The sequence below is a fragment of the Peromyscus eremicus genome, chromosome 2, assembly GCF_949786415.1.
Source record: "Peromyscus eremicus chromosome 2, PerEre_H2_v1, whole genome shotgun sequence".
Lineage (NCBI taxonomy): Eukaryota > Metazoa > Chordata > Mammalia > Rodentia > Cricetidae > Peromyscus > Peromyscus eremicus.
The window spans coordinates 146952881-146965714 of NC_081417.1; the positions used below are offsets into that span (position 1 = coordinate 146952881).

Here is a 12834-nt window from a genome sequence, read left to right on the forward strand (position 1 = left end):
CCAAGGAGTTGCTTCTGAGGCTGTGTTCCCAGAGCAGTGAGACAGGTCTCTTACTGGCCTGGTATTAGCCAGGTAGGCTGGCTAACTGGCCAGTGAGCCCCTAGGAATCCACCTGTCCCTGCTTCCCTAGGATGACAATGTCCAGCTTGACTTTTTATTTTTTAAAGATTTAATAATTTGTATGCTGTTCTGCCTGCATGTATGCCTGCACGCGAGAAGAGGACACCAGATCCCATTGTAGATGGTTGTGAACCATCATGTGGTTGCTGGGAATTGAACTCAGGACCTCTGGAAGAGCATGCTCTTAACCTGAGCCATCTCTCCAGTCCCAGCTTGACTTAAAAAACAAAAACAAGCGGGGGTAGGGGAGTGGGCTACACGGCTTTGAATCCCAGCACCCAAGAGGCAGAGGCAGGCAGATCTCTGTGAGTTCAAGGCCAGCCTGGTCTACAGAGCGAGATCCAGGACAGGCACCAAAACTACACAGAGAACCCCCCTCTCCCCAAAAAAACCCACTTTTTTTTTCATATGAGTTCTGGGTACCCAACTCAAATCCTCCTAGACTTTCAGACTTCATAAGCCCTACATTGGTTTTGATATTGCCCTTGAACTCAGCAATTCTGCTTCTGCCTCCAAAGTTCTGGGATTACAAGCAGGAGCCAACATGCCTGGCTTCTTCTTTTTAAAAATTATTTTTAGGGTTTTGTTGTTACTTGAGACAGGGTCTCTCTATGTAGCCCTGGCTGTCCTAGAACTCACTCTGTAGACCAGGCTGGCCTTGAGCTCCCAGAGATCCATCTACCTCTGCCTCTCGAATGCTGGGATTAAAGGTAAGTACTGACACCACCACCAGGGTTTTTTAAAAATAATTTTTATTTATTTTTAATTTTATATGCATTGTTATGTTGCTTGCATGTGTGTCTGTGTGAGGGTGTTGGATCCCCTGGAACTGGAGTTACAGTTGTGAGCTGCCATGTGGCTGCTGGGAACTGAAACATGGTTCTCTGGAAGAGCAGCCAGAGCTTTTAGCCACTGAGTCATCTCTCCAGCCCCTAGGATTTATTTTTAATTATGTATACACACACACACACACAAATACACACATGTGTGTATGGGTATGTGCATATGCAAGTACAAGGGCTAAAGAGCCCAGAAGATGTTGGGGATCACCTGGAGCTGTCTGTACAGACATTGTGAGCCATGCAGGCTAAGAACAGAACTTCCATCCTCAGCAAAAGTAGCACCCGCACCAGCTCCTAACTGCCAAACCTTCTTGAAACTTTTCCTCCCCACTTTAAAAAAATTGTGTCTGTGTGGGTGACTCAGGAGCCCCAAGACAGAGTGGCTCTAGATTCCCGGGAGCTGCACTTTTTGCAGATGATTGTGAAGAGTAACAAGTAACTGATTCGCTATCTTCCAGCTCCGCCTCTTTTTTTTTTTTTTTTTTTTTTTAAGTTTTTGGTTTGTTTGTTTGTTTTTGGTTTTTTTGAGACAGGGTTTCTCTGTGTAGTTTTGGTGCCTGTCCTGGATCTCACTCTGTAGACCAGGCTGGCCTCGAACTCACAGAGATCCGCCTGGCTCTGCCTCCCGAGGTTTGGGGGTTCTTTTGAGACAGGTTCTCACTATTCATCCATGGCTGGCCTGGAACCCACTAGGTAGATTACGTTGTCCTAAAACTCACAGAAATCCGCTTGTCTCTGCCTCCTAAGTGCTGGGATTGAAGGCCTGTGCCATCAAGAAAGATTTATTTTTATTTATGTTTATGTGAGAGAATGTCAGGTATGTGCAGGAAGCCATGGAGGCCAGAAGCGGGCATGGGATCCCTTGGAATGATAGGGAGTATGTGGGTGCTGGGGAAAGGACTCAGATCCTTTGCAGGAGCAGCAAGTGCTCTGAGCCATCTTCCAGAGGCAAAACTGTGTCTTGAATTGCTGTAGGGTGGGCAGGTGCAGACACACTTTTAGGTGAGGGAGGGAGGCAGTGGCTCAGTGATGGGCATAGCAATTGCTACTAAGAATTTAAAGGTTCCTTCCCGCTCCAGGGTTTTTTCCCAAAGTAGACTTGGATCCAGCTCGCAGCCGGACGAAGGGTTTGACATATGGGGGGAAACTCGGAAGCCAGCGGCTCAGAGTAGAGCGGGGCGCGATCATTCGGGGTGCAGCTGCCAGGGATGGAGACTAGAAAGGCCACCGTCCTGGCACTGTTTCTCCTCCACAGCCCGGGACTCACGGGATGGCTTCTGCGCCGCGCCCCTCATTTCCGCCCTCGATGGAAACGCACTGCGCAGTCGCCTAAAACCTGTGCCGGCCTTTTGTCCTTCCAGAGCCGCCGTAGAGCAGGTAACCCGGTAGACACGTTTCCTGGAGGGCGTGAAGGGGGTGTGGCCAGGCTGGGCTGTCAGCTCTTAAAGGGGCCGCCGCGCTGGTCGCGGGAGGCGGCACCTGGAGCCAGCGCGGGATCCTCAGCAGGTTTGGGTAGCATGAAGGGTTTAGTGGGCTCGGAGGGGCCTGTGGTTGGCGGGGAGCGAGGGAGTTCCAAGAGGGTCTGTCCGTGTTCGAGGCAGGGCCGGATCCTCCCCCATTCTGCTCGAGTTTCCCGCGGCGGTGGCGGGGGGCCACCCGAGCCCATTCATTCCAGGCCTGGCTCCCCGCTCGCGCTCCCAGCTCAGGACCAAAGTCCGGCGCTACGCTGGGCCGCGCCTGGGCTCTTGGTGCCCAGCGTGCGTCCTCACCCCTCCATTGTACAGACTGGGAAAACTGAGGAGGGGACAACTGACAAGGTCACCCGCCCAGGTCTGGAGCAGAGCGGCCTCAGGGCAGCCTTTCTGCCTCCAGGGCCCCGCGGTGACCGCTTCACTGCGTCTGTACGCAGTGCGGGAGCAGCGGGGAGCAGCGGGGAGAAGGCTAGGGGATCCCACGCAGGCCAGTTCTCGCTGCTGTGTGACCTCAGGCAGACTGACTCTGGGCTGACCCTAGTACCAAGTGCTAGTGGAAACAGCCTGCCTCCTCTAGATGTGGGGAAAACTCGGTGGGGAGGGGACGCACAAGTGCGGAGCAGTGAGTCTGGCGTGCAGTGGGCGCCCAGTCCAGTGAGTTGCAGCAGAGTAACCCCAGCAGCGACTTGAGGCAGCCCGGAGAAAGAGGGCAACAGGCCAGATCTCGAGAATGAAAGGCCTCAGTGTGTGGCTTTCCTTTCTGTCCGCCCAGTGGTTTGCTCAAGGCGGGGATGCACACCTGGCAGTGAGTGCGGGCCAAATCCACGTCGACACCGGCCCACTCCCTGCTGCCCGAAGTTGGGCGGGATCCGTTGCCTCAAGCCAGGAGTGACCCAGCTGTGCCAAAACTGAGCTATTGGCTGCCCCAGGGTGGAGAAGCCCTCTCCACTCCAGGGCAGCTGGTTCTGCAGCCTCAGAGCCAGGCTCAGCCTCCCTGGCTCAGGACACCACCCTTGAAGTCGTTTACTGTATTTTCTGCTTCCTCCCAATTGACCTTCCAGGGGAGGATTGTTAGAGAACTAGACATTAGTCACCAAACCCAGGAACCTTTTGCCCCTGGGAGAAGGCCTGAGTTTATAGAGACAAACCCCCTTTTCAAATTCTAGCATCCCAATCCTGAAGTGGTGGTCTCTTCTGCCCGGGACTGCCCATTCTCCAGACAAGGAGGCAGGAAGGCTGGGTTCTCAGAAATCCCTTCTTCCCACCCCTATATCAGTGGGAACTAGACAATATGGTGTGCCTGACTCTTCCATATACAGGTGGCAGACCTTTAAATCACCTCATCGGGCCCTCCTAATACATGGTATGCGTACAGTCATAGAGATGGAAGCTATGGCCTACAGAGGGTAGGGATGCTTCAGCCCCTATAGCCAGAAAGCGATAGTTATCCAGTCAGACCCAGGGCTGACCCTGGAGCCCCTCCTTAAACTAGCGCCCACAACTGCAGCCTCCGAGATGAGGTTAAGGGACCAGCATCCCTGAGGGAGGCCCTGAGCAGACACCTTTAGTCACCTCTGAAACTCTGTGTCCTCTAACCAGGCACCATGGCGGAGAAGGTGCTGGTCACGGGTGGGGCTGGCTACATCGGCAGCCACACAGTACTGGAGCTGCTGGAGGCTGGCTACTCACCCGTGGTCATTGACAACTTCCATAACGCCATTCGTGGTGAGTGAGCTGGATGAGAAGCAGTGAGTGGTTTCTGGAGGGGTTTTAATCCAGGGCTCAATCTTCTAATGCTGATAGCCCCTGCGTGCCCCACCAGGAGGGGACTCCATGCCCGAGAGCCTGCGGCGGGTCCAGGAACTGACCGGCCGCTCTGTGGAGTTTGAGGAGATGGACATCTTGGACCAGGCAGCCCTACAGCAACTCTTTAAGAAGGTGGGTGTGTGGGTGTGGGGCTGGAGAGATGGCTCAGAGGTTAAGAGCGCTGGCTGCTCTTCCAGAGGTCCCGAGTTCAATTCCCAGCAACCACATGGTGGCTCGCAGCCATCTATAGTGGAATCTGATGCCCCCTTCTGGCATGAAGGTATGCATGCAGAACACTCATACATAAAATATAAATAAAATAAAATAAAATAAAATAAAGGTGAGTGCTAGCTGGATATGGTGGCACACGCCTTTAAACCCAGCACTTGGGAGGCAAAGGCAGGCGGATCATTTGTGAGTTTGGGGCCAGTCTGGGATACATCACAAGTTCCAGGGTAGCCAGGGCTACATAGAGAGACCCTGTCTCAAAACAAACAAAGAAGGTGGGTGCTGCTTGGCAGGTAGGAGGAGCCAAGTTCTGAGGCTGCAGAGCCTCCTCTGACCGGTGCTTTACCCATGCAGCACAGCTTTAAGGCCGTCATCCACTTTGCTGGGCTGAAGGCCGTGGGCGAGTCAGTGCAGAAGCCTCTGGATTATTACAGAGTTAACCTAACAGGGACCATCCAGCTCTTGGAGGTAAGAGGAATGGGACACAGACCCCAGCTGGGCCTCAGGCGCTCTGGCAGGCCAGCCACAGTATGGGGCTGTGTGGGAGAACCAGACGCGACCCAAGCTGTATTGGACACATGCCTCTCTTTACCTCCCAGCCTGTTTCCCTCTCTGTAACTGATCGTGCCCATCGCCTCAGGCCCGCCCTCCTAGGGTGGAGTAACAAGTGGGACTAATTCGTGAGGTACAGGCCATTGACCCTCCCCTCCACGGCCAGATCATGAGGGCCCACGGGGTGAAGAATCTGGTGTTCAGCAGCTCAGCCACCGTGTACGGGAACCCCCAGTACCTGCCTCTGGACGAGGCCCACCCCACTGGGGGCTGTACCAACCCCTATGGAAAGTCCAAGTTCTTCATCGAGGAGATGATCCGGGACCTGTGCCGGGCGGACACGGTGAGGACCTCTTGCCCCAGCTTTCACCCCATCTACTTTGAGCCCAGGATTGGGACCCTGGGCACTCTTAGCACAAGGAGACAGAGGCTGCTCAGAAGTGGCAATATCCTGCTTAAGGGCACAGCAAATGGCACGCAAGTGCCATCGCTCGCTCATTCATAGAGAGCACAGAACGGACATGGGCGAGGTAGATGGCTGTGGATTGAGTGGGACTCGGTGGCGGCCTGCGCCCCGGCCCCATTGTCTGACCCGCACCACACAGGCCTGGAACGCGGTGCTGCTTCGGTACTTCAACCCCACGGGCGCCCATGCCTCCGGCCGCATTGGCGAGGATCCCCAGGGCATCCCCAACAACCTCATGCCCTATGTCTCCCAGGTAGGGGGATAATCCTAGGGTGCCTGGAGTACCACTGGTACCGGGCTCTTGAGGAAGCTGACCTGACCTCTGCCGTAGGTGGCAATTGGGCGACGAGAGGCCCTGAATGTCTTTGGTGACGACTATGCTACGGAGGATGGGACAGGTGAGCCGAGGAGTCAGAGAAAGGAGGGGGACCGAGGGAGACCAACTTCCCATCTAACCACTTCCTCTGCAGGGGTAAGGGATTACATTCATGTGGTGGATCTGGCGAAGGGCCACATAGCAGCCTTGAAGAAGCTGAAGGAGCAATGTGGTTGTCGGGTAGGAAGCCAGGGAGGGAAAGGGTTGGAATCTGGGGCAAATGTGCCATGGGGGGTGGACAAGCCGTCCCTTTCAACATCCCGTTCTCCCGGGCAGACCTACAACCTGGGCACAGGGACAGGCTACTCCGTCCTGCAGATGGTCCACGCCATGGAGAAGGCTTCAGGGAAGAAGGTAGGCCCGCCATGCAGTAGGCGGCCCAGCATGCCCTTCTCCGGCCATCTGGAACTTCAGTGCCTGTGACAGAACCCTTGCTTGTGGTTCCTAAGGCCCAGGGCCTGTTCAGCTGGTACCCACTCTCTCCCTCACAGATCCCCTACAAGGTGGTGGCACGGCGGGAAGGGGACGTGGCAGCCTGTTACGCCAACCCCAGCCTGGCCCATGAGGAGCTGGGCTGGACAGCAGCCTTGGGGCTGGACAGGATGTGTGAGTGTCTGCCTAAGCTGGAAGAGTGATGAACTGTCTATAGGGGGACTCCGCTCTGGGCTGTCCTCGGGCAAGCTCTGACCACCCATGTCTGCACAGGTGAAGATCTATGGCGCTGGCAGAAGCAGAACCCTTCAGGCTTTGGGGCCCAGGCCTGAGGACCTCCTTACCATGGACCAGAAAAGGAAGAGGAGCAGCTGCCTGCTCTCCAGCCTCCACAGGACCCTGTACCCTCATGCTCTGGGGCCAAGCTGAGGCCACCCTACCTCAAATGCCAGCTGCCTGTTCAGCCCTCCAGGCAGGAGACCTCTGTCTGGCTCCACTAACCAGGAAGAAGCCTGGGTCTTTCCAGCCTATCTCCCCCAGGGCCCAGGAGCTCATGGGACCCCTAGAGCCTGTGAGGGCCAGGGGGTCTGGGACCATAGCCTCCCCCAGGCACTAACTTACACTGCTGTGATTGAGCTTTCCAAAGTATTTAAAATAAAAATGTTTTCTTTTCCTGGGGCATTCTCACAGATGGCCACTCTGCACTACATCAGGCAGGCCTGAGAGTTGAGGAAGCAATCTCTTTAATTTTATCGGAATCCAGGACAAACAAGAAAAACACCCAAAACCACATGGAGACAGAAGACAAGACACAACCCCCCACACACCTCCCTGCCCTAGAGTGGGAACATAGTGAGGGTGAGACGGCAGGGGGCGGGGGGCCCTTGAACCTCAATCCAGCCCTGCAGGCTCCAGGCCTGCAAGGAAGGGCCATGGGGAGGCAGGGCCCAGCCCCCCTGGTGGCGGGGCTGAGGGGAGGCCCTGAGGGACTCTACCTCCTCGCTGGCTTGCCTGCCCAGGAGCAGGCAGCCCACAGTAGCAAGGGCCCCGGGCCATGGACACATTCGTGACAGAAGCAGCTGCAGTGAGGCAGGAGAGACGCGATTATCCGGGCAGAATCGTTGGGGTGGGGGGCCCATGAGGGCCCCACGGGCCAAACCCTGAGGTCGCAGGAGGGGGCCCAAAGCGGGGCTAGTGAGTGAGGTCCTGAGTGAGTGGGTCAGCAGCTGGGCCCCTTTCTCCCACTGCCACAGCCCCTCCAATACTGCTGCTGGGGCCCGCCTCTGGGGAAGTGGGTAAGAAAGCAGCCCACCCCTGCTGCTGACTTCCAGATGGCCGAGGCCAGCAGGAAGGCCCGGCCAGCCTCAGCCACCTGCCCCAGAGGCCAGTGGGAAGAGGACAGGGTGGGAAGAGAAGGGACAGGGGTTCGACCGGCTCAGATCCAAGATGGTGCGGTGATTGTTTGCGGGGTCCCTCGTGAGCTGGGGGACCGCGATGGGAGCCAGCAACTAGTTAGACCGGAGGCAGAAGCTTCTCCAGAAACTCCTTTACAGCTGCCATCTCCTGGGATAAGGGGAGACTGTGAGCTTCCGCTGGAGGGAAGAGGGAGAGCATAGGAGTGGGCCATCCCCACTAACCTGAGGACAGGAGCTGTGCATGACACCTGGGTAGGTCTTGAACTGCACCCTGGCAGGTGTGACAACAGACCGGAGCTTCTCAGCTGTCAGGGCCCCAAACCGAACGGGTACCATGGGATCCAGCTCCCCATGGCACTGCAGGATGGCCAGGTCCCTGGCACTGCCATTGGCTGCCTGTGGGCCAGAAAGAATTTCCAAGGCAAGACCAGCGCCACAGGCAGCGCAGTGCCCAAGCCCCAGGGTCCCTCAGGAGAGGAGGGGCTTACAGGGATCCTCACCTGGGGGAAGTTCCGATGCAGAGGCAGCCAACAGCTCAATGCCACGATGCCAGCCAGAGGGTGGGGGCAGGTAAGAGCTGTATAGAGGGACAGGGCCCCGCCCTGGGGAGAGGAGAAAGGTCAGGAGAGAACAGCTCGGACACCCAGCCGCTCCCCCTCACACCCTCCTCACCTGCGAAAAGCCACCCAGGACGATTCGATTGGCAGGGATCCCATTCTTCATCTCATGTTCAATCAAAGCCTTGACTGGGGGTGGGAGAAGGGCATGACTGGGTGGAGGAAACTGCCGGAGGCTTGAAGGGAGCAAGTGGGCACTGCCCAGTGTGTTGGGAAGGGGGAGGTGGGGAGGGAGCGGCTGGGGGCTTACTGTTCTCTGCTGCCTTCTTGATACCAACTTCGTCCTCTGGGGCGTCTGGACTCAGCCCCATCAGGTCAAACCTGGGCAGGCAGAGGCAGCAGTTTTTGGAAGACCTGGCCAGCCCCTGTAGCTCCCTCAGTTCCCGTCTCTTTCCTGTCCCAAACTCACCAGGAAGGCATCACCATCTTCATGTTGAGCGTCACAGGGATCCTGGGCCTGTGGAGGGGTGGCCAGGTCTCAGGAGGGCTAAAGCATCAGCAGAGAGCCTGGGAATGGGCACAACTGCCCTTGGGGGCCCCTCCCAGCGGGCAGGGCCTGTGTTTCAAGTGTTGCCAGGCAACCTGCCACGTGGGGCTGGAGGCTGGGGTTGGGGCATCAGCGGGGAGGATGGAGAAGCAGAGACTAACACCCGGTGACGGGGTCCAGCTCAGAGGGTGAGTACTCGGGAAAGGCTCTTTTCAAGAGGTCTTGGGTCTAGGAAGCTTTGGGGGTGAAGGCAGGAACCCGAGCCCATTCCTAGGGCCCTAGGGAGGTGAGACTGGACAAGGCCTGACTGCTTTAAGCCCAAGCCCCAGGAGGCAGCTGATGAAAAGAGCAGGCCTAGGACTAGAGGACCCCCGCCAGCCCCTCTCTAGCTGGGTGACACTCACGCATGGGGACAGATGTACTTGACATGAGGAAGCCGGATGGTGGAGAGGGCGTCAGCCCAGCTGTGCCTGTGGGAGGGAAGAAGAGGCACCGGTATAGGAAGGATTGAGAGGGACAATGGCCCTCCATCCCCACCTGATGAAGGAGCACCTCACCCCTCAGCTCACTCACCCTGTGTCTCCAAGTCCATGTAAAAATATAACCTGGGAAAAAGGCAAACATGGGATGGGAAGGACCCCTTTAGATCTTCCAACTCCAGCTCACCCCTCCCCCAGGCCCTAGACCTGGGGGAGTCAAGGTGGGAGCCAAGAGATTATTAACCCCCTCCTAGCTTCAGGCTAGTCCCTTCTCACACTGCCACCTCCATGTTTCCCACACTGCCTACATCCAGTTACCACCCACAAGTCTGGCCCAGGGGTCCTTACCGCGGCCGTTTCCCGCTCAGCTCCAGACACGGTGGCAGCGTCGGTGAGCAGGGGCACAGACATGGTGTTACCACACATACACTGCAGGGCTCCCTGCAGGCTGGGCCTGTGCAGGGGAAGGCGGTAGGGTCAAGAGCAAAGCCGGGTCAGAGAAACCTTCTGGCTTAAGAAGCCCACCCAGGCCATCAGCTCTACACATCACCAGGGTTTGAGTCTGAGCTGAGAGAAAACACAGGCAAAGAGAAGTCTGGGGCAGAGGGAGAGAGAGTTGGCCCTTGCCAGGGGGTGGGAGCACACGCCTTTAATCCCCGCACTCAGGAGGCAGAGGCAAGCGAATCTCTGAGTTCGAGGTCAGCCTGGTCTACAGAGTGAGTTCCAGGACAGCCAGGGCTACACAGAGAAACCCTGTCATGAAAAACCAAAAAAGAAAGTTGGTCCCATCCCAAAGTTGAGAAGCAGAGGCAGCCATCCTCATGGTCTAGAACTCACATCCCTGGTTCTGACGCAACCCCAGAGCCTAAGTATGGTACAGATGGGCTGGCACGGGGGTTGGAAATGGGGGACAAGGAAAGGCAGGGTGTTTCCTGCAGCCTCCCCCATAAGTATCTGAGTGTTAACTATATCCTCCCAGGTCCCAGGTGTTCCTTTCCTGGAACCCCTGGTGCCCCTCTTCCCTGAGTCCTGGCCCTAGTGAGATGAAGGAAAGAAAAATGCCAAGGAAACAGACTTTCAGTCCTACCCACCTCCCCATCTTCCCTCTCTTCCCCTCTCTTCCCCTCCAGCCCCTATCCAGTCTTCACAGCAGTTTCTGGCTCAGTAAAAAATTCCTAGGGCCTCTGGAAGGCCCCCATGTCCCAGAAGAGCCTAACAACTCCCTTCTGACATCTTCCACCACAAATTGGTGCTCCAAGCCTTCCCACCTCCACGGGGCTACCTGCCGTTGCTGCTGCCACTGAATCCAAATGGGTCTCCAAATGAACAGGTGTTGGGACTCCCAACACAAAAGAATATCAGGCTGCCTGGCCCCTCCCATCCTTAGCATCCTCCAAACTCCGGAAGCTTCCGCTACCTGCCTCTTAAGTGTCTTCTAAAGGGCGCCCCGCCCTCCTGCAGGCTCCCACCTTCCAGCTCTGACCCGAACTGCCCCTCCACAAGGTAGGAAGATCACACAGCGTCTTTCCACACCGCTGACCCTGAGGTTCCTCTTCCCCCAGGGAATGCACCTGCCGCTCTAAGCTGGGATCCCCTTCCTCCTCGGCTCTGGGGACTCCCACCTCCACCCGGCTCCCACTCTCCAAAGGATGACCTGGTGTCTCCCACTCTCCACAGTGGGAACTTGGACCCAGGGTCATCACATCCCGACAGTGGCATTTGCTGCCCTGCCCCTGAGTTCGCACCCGCCCACAAAGGGGCACTGACCCGGGGGAGCCTCCGCCCCACAATGGGGTCTCCCACTCCCCAGCGCGCAGCCGCGCGCCCGCCACGCGCGCAGCCCCTGGCCCCGCCGTCCCAGGACTGGACAGCGCCCTCCGGACGCTCCCCGCCGCCGCCCCGGACCCTTGCAGCCTCTCCGCACGCCAGGCTGGGTACCTCACTCCCAGGGGCTTCCGAGACCGTTCGGGCGATTCTCCCCTTTCTCCCGCACAGACACACACTCTTCCCCCTCGGCCGCCCCCGCCGGAACTTCCGTTCGAGTCCCGGGAACCCAGCCATCGCGCTGCCGGAAGTAGCCTGGCCAGCAGTACGGAACCCGGAAGCGGGTCCGGGTTTCCCGGCTAGAAGCTGCCATGTTGCCCACAGTGGGACCACTCCCTGTGATGCGACGCTGCCACCTGCAGCGTCTGGACATGACATAGGATTTCCAGATGCCTGCCAGCCAAGCCCTTCTAGCCGACTTGCGTCCTGGCGGAGAGGCATTCCACTTCCCTTCCCCATAGGGCAGGGCACACTTCCAGGTGTGGTCTTGGGTATTAACCACTGGTTTTATTAAGATACATTTTACTGCTTATGTCTCCAGCGCACAGTATTGTATACATATATAGTAAAATGGTTACTATAGTGGAACACTTTAACATCTCAGAGACTGGCTTCCTTCACAAAACTTGTGAATGCTTTTTAACTACACACCTCGTACACTTTAGATCTGTCTTCTTGTTCATCTTTCGTCTTGCTCATCCTCCATATTGGTTTTCAAGCCCTATTTCAGTTTCATAGGGTCATGGATGCAGTCATACACCCTGACCTGAAAAGACCTGAGATCACACAGTACTCCAACGCTTATCTTTACAGACGAAGAAACTAAGGCTTGGAGAAAGGAAGTAAATAAATAGCAACCTCAAGATTACACTGTAATCTGCCTTTCCTGACCGGCTTCCTCAACTATAAAATAATAACCACCTACTATTTCATAACTTTGCTGTTAAGCTCCAATGAGGCCACGTAAACTTGCTTTGAACACTGTAAAATCACAGTGTGAAGCCTTAATCACTTGAAGGACCCTGGGAAAGTACGTAGGCTGTATCGGGATACTCAACAGCACTGGCAGTGTCGCCTCGACACTGTCCTTGTCGAGCGATGCCGTGAAGGTTGCACAAAATGCCACCAGCTGCGAGCGGAGAACAAAAGGGTTTCATCTGATCACCACTGAGTCACACGCGTGAAGTGGAAATTGGGCTTGGAGTCCAGGCTGAGAGACAAGCTGAACGAGGATTGAATCCGAGAGAGAACCAGCAGGGATCTGCAAACAGGAAATGAGTCACAGGGGTCCCTCAGCAACTGAGGACTCTTTCTCCTAGTTTAACCTACACTAATTTTTTTTTTCTGTGAACCCAAATCAATACAAGCTTGGAACCTCAACAAAGCACTTCCCCTCCAGGCCAAGCAGCGGCTTGTTCTTGTATTTAAGGCAACACAGGTCATGGAGATGGAGCTTGGAATACTAGGATCAAGGGACCACAGCAAGCCAAAGACCTGGAGGTGGATGTCACAAAAGAAAGGGGAAAAAGAGTAGAAGAAAACAGCCAGGTGGTGGTGACACACCTGTAATCCCAGCACTCGGGAGGCAGAGCCAGGCGGAGCTCTGTGAGTTCAAGGCCAGCCTGGTCTACAGCGAGAGATCCAGGACAGCCAGAGCTATTACATAGAGAAACCCTAAGTAGAAGAAAACAATACAATAAGCCAGCTCCCCTGACTGC

The 12834-nt window shown here is 56.2% G+C and overlaps 2 protein-coding genes across 2 annotated transcripts; one reads left to right on the forward strand and one right to left on the reverse strand.

The window, feature by feature from the left end:
• Nucleotides 1-2360: 2360 nt before the first annotated feature.
• On the forward strand, nt 2361-6689 carry Gale (UDP-galactose-4-epimerase). The gene is made up of 11 exons (XM_059256195.1): nt 2361-2468; nt 4034-4159; nt 4257-4372; nt 4823-4936; nt 5187-5363; nt 5626-5739; nt 5818-5884; nt 5957-6042; nt 6139-6216; nt 6354-6468; nt 6568-6689. Exons 2-11 carry the CDS (start codon nt 4039-4041, stop codon nt 6624-6626), a joined length of 1047 nt encoding a protein of 348 aa, XP_059112178.1. The 5' UTR covers nt 2361-2468; nt 4034-4038; the 3' UTR covers nt 6627-6689.
• Nucleotides 6690-7020: 331 nt separating this feature from the next.
• Nucleotides 7021-11415, reverse strand: Lypla2 (lysophospholipase 2). Its single transcript, XM_059256196.1, has 10 exons — nt 11231-11415; nt 9641-9746; nt 9387-9418; nt 9218-9283; nt 8736-8783; nt 8577-8647; nt 8382-8455; nt 8210-8311; nt 7932-8105; nt 7021-7857 (listed from the first exon to the last, which is right to left on the reverse strand). Exons 2-10 carry the CDS (start codon nt 9716-9718, stop codon nt 7807-7809), a joined length of 696 nt encoding a protein of 231 aa, XP_059112179.1. The 5' UTR covers nt 9719-9746; nt 11231-11415; the 3' UTR covers nt 7021-7806.
• Nucleotides 11416-12834: the final 1419 nt, after the last annotated feature.